The sequence below is a fragment of the Arvicola amphibius genome, chromosome 1 (assembly GCF_903992535.2).
Source record: "Arvicola amphibius chromosome 1, mArvAmp1.2, whole genome shotgun sequence".
NCBI lineage: Eukaryota > Metazoa > Chordata > Mammalia > Rodentia > Cricetidae > Arvicola > Arvicola amphibius.
The window spans coordinates 174,473,842-174,487,503 of NC_052047.1; the positions used below are offsets into that span (position 1 = coordinate 174,473,842).

Genomic DNA, 13,662 nt, shown 5'->3' on the forward strand with positions numbered 1-13,662 from the left:
TATATTGAAATAAAAAATCCTCTTCTTAGTAATGTAAAAACATCCATGAAACAGAAAGAGTTCTTATGATGAAGTAAGCATTTTATTAGTGCTTTCACTTCTAGGACAAATGCACATAATTTAGCAAAGTGATTCAATGATACACAAAAAAAGCTGATTAAAATAAAGAGAAATCAAGGAATTCTTTATACCATGAAAAACAAAAGACCCTCAAAAAAGAAACAGAAAAATATGCAAAAACCTAAATAAACTTCAACTTGATAGATCTTCATTGATGAATGCAACGATTTCATCGAAAGCTTCATTGCGGGCATTTAAACCTATCACAAAATCTAGATGATTACAGTCAGCAATCTTCTTATGATAAATGAGATTGGAGATATTGGCTTCTAAATGTCTAACGTCTATTGGATCAGCCAGAAAATCTTTTCCACCACTCCACATGGCCGTTGGAATCTTCATGTCCTTTACGTTATAAGGTGGTGGCGTGCGCTAAAGGAAATGAAGAACAGTCATGCTTAGGTTAATGGTACATCACTTTGTGGATAGTAAGTTGACTATTTTTTATTAAATAAAAATGGCAATTATCAATTTATGGCTATAGAGTAAGTTGTAAAATCTCAGCCTTGTCAGATATGAATAGACCAATGGCCAATTGTTAAATCATATAAACTATATGATTTTGAAAACAGAAGTTCTCTCTCAGAATTTTAGGTTGTTTACATGTAAATTTATGGTGTCAGTAATGGCTAATATTTCAAAAAATTATGAAGCTTAAATGACAAGATATTTGAAAATAGTCACTATAATATTACATTAGTATTATACAAAGAAGCGTTTTTCTAATTTTGAAGCCATTCTATGGTCTTTATCTACCAAGGTCCTGGGAAGTGTAAACATATCCCATTTATCTAATTCTTTCATACTTTCCAAAGGGAGGAGAGATTATACTTTCTAAGAGGAATCTCACCTGATTGTAGTGCAGCATATTCAGAGATGGACTTCCCCAATCATAAGCTTGGAATACACCTGTTCTCACTCCCTGAATAATAGAACAGACAATTAATGAAGTCCTCCAAAAGAAAGAAAGAACTGGAGATGGTAGAACTTTATTAATTCCTTTTTTTGTATGACCATTGACTCAGATTTAATGGGGCCATAGAAATGTACAGTAACCTTGTGATATTGGATTAATGGAGATGAAAGCTTGTATACAGATATTCTGTATCAGACAAACACAGATTAAAATGATTGAGAAAACCAGTGAATAATGTATATTTCGTATAAAGTAATATTTAAATTGTGGTAGTGCAATGTTATATATAGTATAACCCTGAAAGAATGGAAATCTAGCTACTATTATAATTTGAAAAGGGATGACTATTGTTCAGTTGCTTTTTAAAAGCAAAGCTACTATAATATAAGAGTTTAATTAAATTTAATCAGTGGTATAAAGTGCAATTCAACTGGTAAATCATTATTAATGAGAAACTATTTGAGGATGGGGAGATATCTCAGTCAGTAAAATGCTTGTCTTGGAAACACCAGGGCCTAAATTCAACCCTCAATCCCGAGTCTAAAGTAGGGCACAGTGGTGTGTGTTTGTAATAGAATACTGGTTTCCTTTAGCCAGCCAGGCTGGGTTCCTAGGCAAGTTCTGAACAAACAAGATAAGAGTGTTGTAACGAGTCTTTCTCTGCCCTGCCAGTCAGCTCCCAAACAACAACATGGAGACCTTATTAATTATGAAAGTTCAGCCTTTGCTTAGGGTTGTTTGTAACTAGCTCTTATAACTTAAACGAACCCATTTCTATTAATCCATATGCTGCCATGTGTCTTGTGGCTTTTACCTCTCCTAAATGTCCTGCTTCCTCTGTGCCCAACTGGTGACTCTCTCTTTCTTCTTCCCAGAGTTCTATTCGTCCAGAAGCCTGCCTATACCTCCTGCCTAGCCATTGGCCATTTAGCTTTTTATTAAACCATTCACAGAGACATATCTTTACACAGTGTAATCAAATGTCTCACAACACAGCCTCTCAGATATAAGCTGATCAATGTCTAAAAATAAAACATAAGGTTTTCTTCTAATTTACAAATGCAGGCATACTCATATGCACCTGCAGACACAGGACCATTTACACACAAATGTGTATGAACACATAAACAATGTGAAAGTAACTGAAAGTCTAAAATTATTTGAACCTAAATTAAAAATGCATATAATATTAATTTCCTAGCTCTATAAAGACTTTTGTTCTTATAACATTCAGTTCATATAACATATATTTCAAAAATGACATTTGCATTTAAAATTGATATATCATTAAAATGCTTATCATTTATGTATAATTTACTTTGTATAAAATATTTTCAATGACTCCCTAAAACTTTTATCAAAAAAAATCACAACACATTTGTGTGTTGACAAATGAATTGTTTTGGATTTGTTAAAAAAAATGATAAGAAGGGATAAAGTTTTCATAGCAATCTTCACACATGTATACACAGACTGCTTCACAAAGTTCAAATTCTAGAACTGTGGAGCCATGATAAAGAGATTGCTTCAGTCAAATGTTATTGAGTGAGCCATCTATCAGAATGTGCCTATTACTCTAAAGATGAGATTTGGTTCTGTGTTAATGGAATCAAACACTTATGCCAGCGAGTATAAGCAAATCTAAAATACCTCTTCCTCATAAAATTTAAATATCTCAAAATGAAGAAGAAAAAATAATTAGTGGGCACACACTGTAGGGATCAGTTTGAATGTCTTTGTTGCCTAACTGGTGACTTTCTATTACTGTAATGAGAGGAAAAGTTTCCTGTCTCATGCTTGTGCCTGCAGGCATCTAAAGATCCTATCTTTCACCAGCCCCTGGGGCCTGCTGAAACTGATGTTAATTTTACATAAAATATATTTCTACTAAATTTCTAATTTTCATAGAAATATTACAGATTGAAAGATTGAAAATTTATTACTATCCGAAAACAAATGCAATATACTGATTGCTAAAACAGAGAATTGCTGAGTATCCTTGGAGGAGATCTTAAACAGGAAAACAAAGAAAGGACAGAAAAATTTTACCTGAGCATAATGAAGCAGGGTTTGAACTGAAGTTCCTGCAGGAGCCTGTCCCGCATACACATCCAAACGACTCTGGGGGACAGGAAATCACAATGAGTGTCTTTCTAAGGACATGAAAGCTTAAAATTGTATTCTAACACTGTGCCACTTTCATGACTCAAATCTTTCCTGGATTAACTTAAAATGTGAACATTTTCATGTTTCATATCATCTTTCATATTTTTCTGGAAAGAAGTCTTAAAATGAGTGATGAATATTTATTAATACATGTTTTATTTGAAATGAGGAAGTTTGAATAAAATTGTCATTTGTACATCATATTCAGATATTTGTTCTTATATGGAATTTTTGACATAGCCCTATTTGTAACTTTATACATCATATGCAAATTATGTAACACTATATTACATGAATTACATGTGTCTTAAAATATTCTATTTTTAAGATTTTACATTTGGGTGGGTGTGGACCTGGAAGGAGTTGAGAAAGAGAAATCTATAATCAGAATACATTATATTAAAATCTATTTTCAATAAAAAAGAAAAACATTAAAATATATTCCATATTATTTAAATAAACAGTTTTCAGTTTTAATGCTCACCTGTCAATAAGATAGCAGCAACACAAAATATTGATTTGAAAGCAAAATTCACACATACCTCATTTAAATTTTTGGGGTCATATCCATATAGCAAAGTAAGTATATTATTGCATGCTGCTCCAGCCGTCTCACGCTGGCACAAAAATTCCACAAAATATTTAGCATCTGAACTGGAAAATATGTCTTTTTCACCGAAGAGGATCTGAAAATGACATGTGTAAACAGAAGATATAACATGGAGAATGGACTCTATTTAGTAAAACATGAGGCTAGAAGGAATGTATGCTAATCACGAAACAACATCTTAACATACAGATAAACATTTCGGGGACTTAGTTCACTGTAGCATCATTCTACACAGAGTTAAGAAAAGTTTCCACCAGAAATAGTGTGCTCTTAAAACAATTCTAATCAATTTTGTCAAAGCAAACCCTTTAAATACCAATTAATTAGTGATTTCTCAGTTTGACCCATCTGTTAAGGTGGAACCAGTCCAGTTTACCTGACTTGTCATTACTTGACACATTCCTAGCTTACCAGTAAGGAAAACTCTCTCACACTCAGAGAATAATGAGACTGCACTGGACATGTTAGCACGTATATGATTAGAAAGTAGATGAGGGGAATGAAAAAGGTATGTGATAAGATATTTAAGGAAAGAATGCTCAAACTTTTCAAATTTGATGTCAACCATCAACACCCCCATGTACAAAATGGTGAGCAAGCTGTAAATACAGTTTTTTTTCAGACTTACAAGACACGCTACAGTAACACACATATCAAGACATACTGCAGCCAAAGCTACACCAAGATAGATTACTGTTAAACCAACACCAAGGAAGGAAAAGTTGCATGTCAAATGTATTATGCAGTGCAGATCACCGAGCAGAGTCTTCAGAGGGTAATTGGATTCTATTGTATCAGAGTCACTTCATCAAGAGCATATAAAACTCCCAGAGTTTTAAAATCCTAAGTGTTTATTCATGCAAGAAAGTTTAACAGTTCATGAAGCAAAAACTGATAAATGCTTGGAGTTATCAGTTTAACTTAAAAATCCATTGACATGCTACACATTCTATTCTCATCTATCAGTTATCATTGGATAACTATAGATAAAGGGCAGATGAAAGCCATTGTGAGCAACATAGCACAGGTATTGTTAAAGCACACCTAGGTTAGCAGAACACACTTTCAGTGCACAGAGTGTTTACGTAGGTGGGTATTCAGATCTGTAAAACATTTCTCAAAGAATCCAGACATGAAAAAGATGTCTTGGAACAACGTGAACTTAAAGTAGAAATTAATATCAGACATACATCAAAATCTCCATGCACTTGAAATACTTTAAAGTCACCAACAGGCCAAGTAATATATCAAGCTGAAGCCAAAGTGATTTCAACTCAAATTATAATTGAAAGCATAACATCAACACTGCCTGATGAACCTAAGGCTGTGTGTGGAAGGAAATGCACAAACTGCTCTCACAGAGGACCTGAGTTCGATTCCCAGCACCCACACATGCAGCTCACAATGGCCTATCACTCCCAGCTTCAGAGTTTCCGACACCCTCCTCTGATCTCCACAGGGTATTACACTATCTAAAGACAACCTTCAATAACTCCAGTTTGAGGGTTTCTGGTGTGTTTTTTCTGACCTCCCCAGGCTCCTGGCACCCATGTACTGTACACACACACACACACACACACACACACACAGACACACACACACAGACACACATACACACATACACACACACACACACACACACACAGAGAGAGAGAGAGAGAGAGAGAGAGAGAGAGAGAGAGAGAGAGAGAGAGGCAAAACACTCATACACATAAAACAAAATGAACAAATCTGAAAAAAAAAGTTAAAAGAAATACAGGTGGCACATTTGCACAAAAAAAATCAGGAGATAGAAAAAAAATAAATGGATTTTTAAAACCCTGAACTGTAATATGAGAAGACAGAGCCTGTAGGACCCAGCTGAGGTTCTGGGGGAGATGCACTGGGGCCATGAGGGAAAATGCACAGTGAAGTGAGGGCAAGAATACATCAGCATCTGTCTTTTCTTGAAAGCTCTAAGTGTGTTGTTATTTCTAACAGCATGCTAGTAAGTATTACAAACCTTGGTCAAAGTTGTTCCCAAGAATGTGATGGCACGGATGGCCCCTGATGCATATTTAACAGTTGCAACTGGAGCCGGTAAAAAACTGAGTTTGATCTTCTGGGCCAGCTGTGGATTTGCTGAAAATGCCCCAAAGGCTGAAAGAAAACAAGATGATAGTTTCCTGGTGTCCTATATTTTTATTTCATGTATTTCGTTTTTATGTGCATGAATGTTTCACCTGCAGGTGTATCTGGGCCCCAGGTAAGTGCTTGGTGCCCGAGAAGGACAGAATATAATGTAAGGAACACCTGTACTAGGAGTTACAGACGATTGTGAGATGCTATGTGGGTACTAAGAATGGAACCTAGGTCCTCTGGATCAGTGGGTTGTGCTCTTAACCCCTAAGCCATCACTCCAGCCGTTAGTGTTCTCTCTTGATTTAAACTCCTTATGTCATTTGGCTATCTCACCACTGCGCCTAAACGTGTGTTCTTTCTCATTTATTTCAAGGCTGTCTCTGGCAGTCTCATTCTCAAACACCTGAGCGTGCACCACTGAATTGCTTTCTATTTCATCAATTTTTTTGAATGATGGCTTGGGTACTTAGTTTGGTTTTGGGTGACTCCGAGTGCATTTTTAATGACAACAGTTAGACAAATGAACCTTTCCTGTACTTATTAAGTTCTGTTCCTGTCCTAGCTTGGTTTCTGATTTTGTGATGAAATAAAATAAAAATAAAAAAAGATGTGATAAAATAAAAATAGCTTATTATTTTTAAGGGATTGGGACCATGACAAAAGCCAGGGAAGGTGCTCAAGGCAGGGGCCTGGAGGCGGGGACTGAAGCAGGTATCACAGCCTGATGCAACCTACGGGTTTACTTTCTTTGACTTGCACAGCTACCTTTCTCATGCTGCCCAGACTCAACTGCAAAGGAAGGGCACTCCCTATAGTGGGATGGGCCCCCCGTATCAATTATCAATCAAGATCTCGGTTTGCATAAACTTGATAAAAAAAACTAACAAGCACACTTACACTGGTGGAATCATGTTTACCAAGTATTGTGTAGCCAGTGCACTTTTCAAAAAAGCATTTCTTTTCTCTTCTGGTCATCCTGACAGTGATTAGCATGTATTAAGGGTCTGCACACAGTTGTCACACTTTTAACAATTGCTTGTGGTTCTTGAATAATCTTTGTTCCAAAAGAGTGCCTATAAGTTCAGGTTAAGCTTATTATTTTGGCATACAGTCTTTTGTGAGTGTGGAGATGTCCCTTACATGAAACATAACAATCTCTATGGCTTTCTGTGTGCTCCTTCCTCCAATGCCCTGATATGTATGTGTGAGTGTGTGTGTGTGTGTGTGTGTGTGTGTGTGTATGCCCACATGCATATAATCATATTTAACGACTATTGATACAAAGTCTTAAGATCTTAAAGAAATCAACCATATTTTGGTTCCCCAGTCTATCATGACCTCTAGAAATTTATTCTGTTGTGGCCACAGAACATCTGTGGCACCCCACTCTCTGCTTTTCCCCTTGCTATCGACAAGACTGCCATATAAAACCATGATCATCATTCCATTTTTAGTGGTGTTTGTTTCATTAAGGATGACTTTGCAATCCAGCAACATTTGTGATATGCACAGACATTGCTGTGTGGCCTAATCCAAGGGAAATGAGCTGATCTACGTTACTAACAACAAATTGATATTTGATCCTGAAATGTATTTCCTAGAAAGATGGCCCTAAATGTGTGAGGGTCTGTGCTGTCCTTGACACAACCTGCCTCATTAATTCTGAGCTTTGGACAAGTCAGATCTCTTTAGTGTACAGTATATGTTGTCAGTAACAGATAGCAACTTCTCTTTCAAGTAGTAACAACACCACATGTTTAAAAGAGTGATATGCAATTTAATTTAATTAGCAATGTTTCTCCAGCTAGTCAGGTTTGGAAACATTTATTGTTGATGCATGGTTAATAAAAATTCAGAGACAGAAATTGGGGTTCAACCCAAAGACAAGAAAAGTAAAGCAGCCAGCCACTGGCTCTTACCTGGACCTAAATCCCAAACTGGCAATCCTGCCTCGAGAAATCTCAGAATGAGACTGAGACTGAGAGCTCTCTCATCCCATTTTATATTCCTCTCTAGTTCCGGGATTAAAGGTGTGCACCACCACCGCCTGGTTTCTATGGCAAGCTAGTGTGGCTACTGGGATTAAAGGTGTGTGTCATTGCTGCCTGGTCTGTGAGGTCAGCCAGTGGGGCTGCTTCACTTTCCATATCCTCCGGCAAGCTGTGTTTACTAAAATACAAATGGAATGCCATTACATAATTGTTTTAAGGACTTTTAGTATGAAAATTGGCATGCCTCAGACCATTCCAGAAATGGTACTAGGCAATTAAAGTTTTGTGGCAGCCCACTGGGCCCTCAGACTTTAGTTGCTCATTTTTTTAAAAAAAAGCCTAAACAGTTCATACATGCCATTTTACCATTAAAATATCAGTATAAGGACATTGAAACAGGCCTACTTAGTCTTTGAAACTTCAGTTGCAAAAAATCCTAAATATATGTGACACATACAGATTATTTAAATGAGTTATGTGTTTGGAATGATGGTATTTAAAAAGTAGAGAAGTAAGTATATTAATCATGCCTGTTGTTAATTTGAAAAAAGTATCAGGTGCGGTGGCTCAAACCTATAATTTCACCACCCAGGAAGCCAAGGCAGAAGGATTGTGAGGTTAAAGCCATCCTGGGCTACATACCAAACCCTTCTACTAAACATCAACAAAAAACTTGGATGTTCACTGCTTAAACAAATAATCTCATAACTGGGTTGTTGGCTAGTCTAAGCCTTTCTAAATACTGAGATAATGTCATTTTCAAAATATAAAACTCCTTCCAGAAGAATTTTTGTGGGCCTTTAAGACAAAAGTAAGAAATGATTAGATCTCAGTCTCCCCACATACCCAGAAGGCTGCCTTGGAAATAGCCAACATAGTAAATTTGTCTCTGTCCTGTTTTGTTCACAATGAAGTCAATGGTGGCAGGAAGATCATATTTTATGATGTGGGAGAGTCTTCTGTTTGAGTTGATTTCATTGGCTAATAAAGAAATTGCCTGGCCCATTTGATAGACCGCCCCTTAGGTGGGTGGAGTAGACAGAACAGGAAGAGGAAGTGAGGTAGAAGGATCAGTAAGATGCCACACCTCTCCTAAGTTAGACAGACTGCCGTGTCTCTCCTCAGAGAGAAGCCAGACGCGATGAAGCTCCAGCCCAAGATGGACGTACGCTAGAATCTACCTGGTAAGGCACCACTTTGTGGTGCTATACAGATTATTAGATATGGGTTAGTCAAGATGTGAGTAAGAGGCTGAAAGTAATGGGCCAGGCAGTATTTAAAAGAATACAATTTGTGTGTCGTTATTTTGGGGCATAAGCTAGCCGGTGGCTGGGAGCTGGACGGCGGGAACGCAGCCCGCAGCTAATCACTACAATTTTATGTGTTGATCATAACTGCACGAGACAAGAGAAACACAGTATGAGTTAATTATTTGTTAATAATTAAAGCTTACACTTTATATATTAAAACATGAGCTGGAAGAGCATCTTTAAAGGGAAACCTGAATAATGAGAGTGCATTAACCAAAAACCTCTAATCTTTTACTCACTGTTAGCTGTCCAGAGGCTCCATTCACTCAATGCCCACAGAAACCTTGAGAGGATCTAATGTTTGTGTACTTTGAAAGAAGTTGACATTAAGTGATAGACTAAATTTCAAGGCATGGTTTCTCTGTACCTGACTTGTAGTATATGTCTAATTCATGAGTTTTAACATGTAAAATAACACTTACTCTATCTTCACTTTATTTCAATGAAGTTATATTTCCTGAATTAGGTGAATTTGCAAAGTTATTAGTAGTTGAAAAAATATATATACATATATAATATATATAATCTGCTTTCCTATTAACTACTTATCAAAATTATAAAGAAAACTCTAAGCAAATTTTGTTCATTAATCTTTTAAAATATGGTTCCATAAGAAGACACATTTGTAAAATGTCTTTATCAGAGCATAACAAATTTATGATGGCATAAAAGGGTTTAACACAGTTTTTTTTTCTTTTTTTTGTATTTATATTTTTTTTCTTTTTTATTATTTTTTTTCAAGATACATGAAAAGTAATTTTAATAATTCAAAATGTATAACTTAAAGCATACATTATGGTGAGAAAACAAAATATATGTAATGAAATATTAATGATAATACATGAAATATTTACCTATTATTAAAAAGTAAGGTACAGGGCTAACAAAGTAGCTTAACAGAGAAAGGTATTTGCTGCCAAGCCTGACCACCTGAATTCGATCCCCAGGACTCATGAGAGGCAAGAACAGAATACTCCAAGTGTCTTTGGACCTTCACATCTGTGTGTGAGCACACACACACATACATACATACATGTAATGTTAAATTTTAAAGCAAAATACACAGCCATAAAAGCTCTAAGCTACTTAGCATGTTTTTAAACATGCAGTCTTTTCAAGACCCATATCGCTTTTGTACATAAAAAGCAAAGAACTTATTTTGCTAGACTTATTTTTCTTGAGTATTTCAAAAAACAAAGGGCTTCCTCACCTTATTTAATGATGCCCACTTTTCTCATTTGTAGTGAGGAGCAGACGGGCTGCGTTCCTGCCGCCCTGGCTCCCACACGGCTAGCTTTACATGCGAAATATCAACACACAAATTATATTCTTTTAAACATTGCCTGGCCCATTATTTCTAGCCTCTTATTGTCTAATTCTCACATCTCTTGCTTTAACCCATATCTAATAATCTGTGTAACACCACAAAGTGGTGTCTTACCGGGAAATATTCAGCATGTCTGACCTGGCAGCTGGCTCTATCGCATCTCACTGAGGAGAGGCATGGTGGTCTGCCTCACCTAGGAGAGGCGGGGCAATTGTCTGAGCCATCTACCTCACTTCCTTCTTCCTGTTCTGTCTACTCCACCCACCTAAGGGCTGGCCAAGGCAGTTTCTTTATTAACAAATGAAATCAACAGATAGATAGAAGACACACCTACATCACTCATTTCCTTGAGATTCAAAAAGACTCAAACAGCACTATCAGAATTCAAGCCAGTGACTTTCACCTTCATGTGGGTGTATTAATGACCCTGATTTATCGAGGAAAGATTAAAATATATTCAGAACCTGAGTACAGCCAAGAGAAATATCTCTAGGAGGACAATTTTTAGATTTGTCCTTTTATCCAAGTAAACTAATTATGATAATGAGTTTATTTGCATAGGACCCTTCAGCAATATTGGATAAATAAAGCCTTAAATGCTAATAAATAGGCCTCTGCTTTTAAAAAGTAAGAACCATAGGTTTCCTTCTGTGTGCTGAGTGTTCAACACTTATTAAAGTCTAGGTCTGTAACAGCAGAATTTTATTAGTTCCACTAGGCTGCTGTGGACTGCAGGGCCACCTTTCCTGCTGTTTACCTTTAGGGTGAGCCAAGCAATTCTCTTACATATTGTCACTTTAAGCCTTCCTAGCCTTTGATACTATTCGTATATACAACAAAGTAAATGAATCCAAGATCCTGTCAGATCCTACCAGATAAAGCTCTGTTCACTCAAGTTTTTAAAATAGATTTGTTACTCTCCCAACTCCATCCCACAATTTTAAAGAAAAACAAATATAAAGGTTTGCATTCTTTACCTAAAAGCCCAGAATTTTTTAGAATGTGGGTCTAGGTACATATGTTTCCTGGCATAGGTGTTGCCTCTGCTGTTCCCCATCCACACATCAAAACCGGCATCAGCCAGAATGAAACCTAGGCTGCTGTTGGGAGGATTCGCAAGCCAAATAGAAGCAGATAGAGTCCACCCATGCTGCAGATACACGACTGGCTTTGGAACTAAAAATCAAAGAGAGCAAATCTTTGTTATTTATAATTGTTTTTAAGCTCCATCACAACAATGGGACTTATTGTCAACATTTTACACATAAGTATTGTAATTTTAGCCCATCTACATCCTCTATTATCATCTCTTTGACTTCTTATGTCCTTCCTGGGAAATGTTTAATAACATGAATTTGAGCCACATTATATACTGCTATCCACAAAAGAAGTGCTATGAATCATTACATTTATGTTATAGTCATAAATATATCTCCATATTATTTAGTAAAATAATCATCACACCTGTTGAGTCTCATTTTTGTCTTTCTACCCCTTGAATAAATATGAATTTCCTAACTGGAAGCTTTTAACTTCAAAAATTTATGAGTAATATTCCCATCTAGTAGGGTTCAAACTTATGAAAAACAAAATATACAAACATGCACAAATGGATTGAGATTCTAAGATTCATGTGTAGATTATTTAGCAAATAACTAAAGTAACAAATTCCTGAACTTGAACATGGCCTTTGCAGTCTGAGGTTTTAGATGAATATATGAGATAGGTGTTTTACTTCAGGAAGAGCTTGAATTCTTCCAGCAATAACTAAAGCTTTCTATAGAGTCAATGTGCTTAAAAGTGCAAGTTCTCTCCCACGAGGTCTCTGAGTCCCTACCCTGTCCAGAAAGCTAAATTCACGAGGTAGTTTGTGTTTATCGTTGCTATAATGTCAATTAGCATAAGCAGGTGTCATTCAGACCGTCAACTTTGACATCTGCATCACAGAGGACTGAGGGTCCTTATTATAGGTAATTGAATAGGAAGATTCTGCAAAGAATTTATTTGACTGGATATTAATGTAGTTGTAATTTTTTCTCACTCTGAGCTTACCCAAATGACTAGACTTATTCTTCCCATGTGGAATTCTGTAAATTGGGAGGATATAACCATCTTCAGTCACAACCTCATACTCTTCGTATTCATAACCCCAGTAGGAAATTATCTCATTCTAAATGGAGAAGAGAAAACACTTAGACTTTCATTTATAGCTCAACTGGGCATATTTATAATTCTTAGAGTGTAAATTCATTATGGAGCAGGGTAGCAAATCCTATGTTAAGAGAACCTTCAGATTATAATAAACGTGACTGCTTGAAAACAATGAGTAAAATGGATAGTGATGAAATCATTGGTATTGATGAATCATTAATGATGATAATAACTCACAATATTCATGTTGGCTTCAGGATTCCTGGGTAGTGGCTCGAATATTAAGCAAAATATACTTCCAAATATATAGACAAGGCAAATTGTTCTCAGTAAACACCACATGATAAGCCTGCTGGGAAATGGTTGTTAGCAAGATGTAGTAAATACCTTAGCGTGAACTCGGGGTCATGGATATACATTATGTCCACGCATCACCTTCCTTAAAGCTGGCCATGTTGTCTAATAAGAATCTTAGATATAACTTCATATGTAAGAAAGAACAGGATGGATGGTATTAAAAGTAATTATAGATAACTGAATAGGAAGGCTCCGTATAGAATCTATTTGACTACTATTCATAATAACCACCCACTTCTTCCTTCACCTTTCATTAAATTTACATAAATGTATGCCATTGTGCTTTCTGCGAAATCCTCACAGGAAGTTCTCTTAGTTGGCCTAAATGATGAAGATTAGTGTTGAAATTTTTCATTCAGAATGGTTAGATAACTTAATCCAAGCCTTTTACAGTTTATCTAAAGACTAAGGATGAGAGGAATCAAAACAGACAAACAGTGCAGGGTTTAGAGAGAAAGACAGTGGCCACGCTCCAAACTAGTACATGTGAGAAGTGGGGGGCTTTGTTTTGTCACCATTACCATGCTGGGGTTTGCTTGTTTTGATAACACTACAAACACCACATTCATAGTTTTAGAATTTACAAAAAAGCA

General features: G+C 36.3%; 1 protein-coding gene across 1 annotated transcript; it reads right to left on the minus strand.

The window, feature by feature from the left end:
* Positions 1–252: 252 nt before the first annotated feature.
* On the minus strand, positions 253–13,054 carry LOC119806165 (tear acid lipase-like protein). The gene is made up of 9 exons (XM_038317781.2): positions 12,950–13,054; positions 12,603–12,731; positions 11,539–11,729; positions 8,771–8,880; positions 5,815–5,951; positions 3,745–3,888; positions 3,086–3,157; positions 971–1,042; positions 253–492 (listed from the first exon to the last, which is right to left on the minus strand). Exons 1-9 carry the CDS (start codon positions 13,052–13,054, stop codon positions 253–255), a joined length of 1,200 nt encoding a protein of 399 aa, XP_038173709.2.
* Positions 13,055–13,662: the final 608 nt, after the last annotated feature.

Bases quoted from the DNA above. Each gene is read 5' to 3' on its own strand.
- LOC119806165 (XM_038317781.2), bottom strand. From the start codon at position 13,054: ATGTGGTGTTTACTGAGAACAATTTGCCTTGTCTATATATTTGGAAGT. The intron at 11,730-12,602 runs GTGAGAAAAAAT...TTAGTTCCAAAG, and splicing joins GTCATTTGGGTAAGCTCAGA to CCAGTCGTGTATCTGCAGCA. The intron at 8,881-11,538 runs GTAAAGAATGCA...CTCAAACAGAAG, and splicing joins AAAAAATTCTGGGCTTTTAG to ACTCTCCCACATCATAAAAT.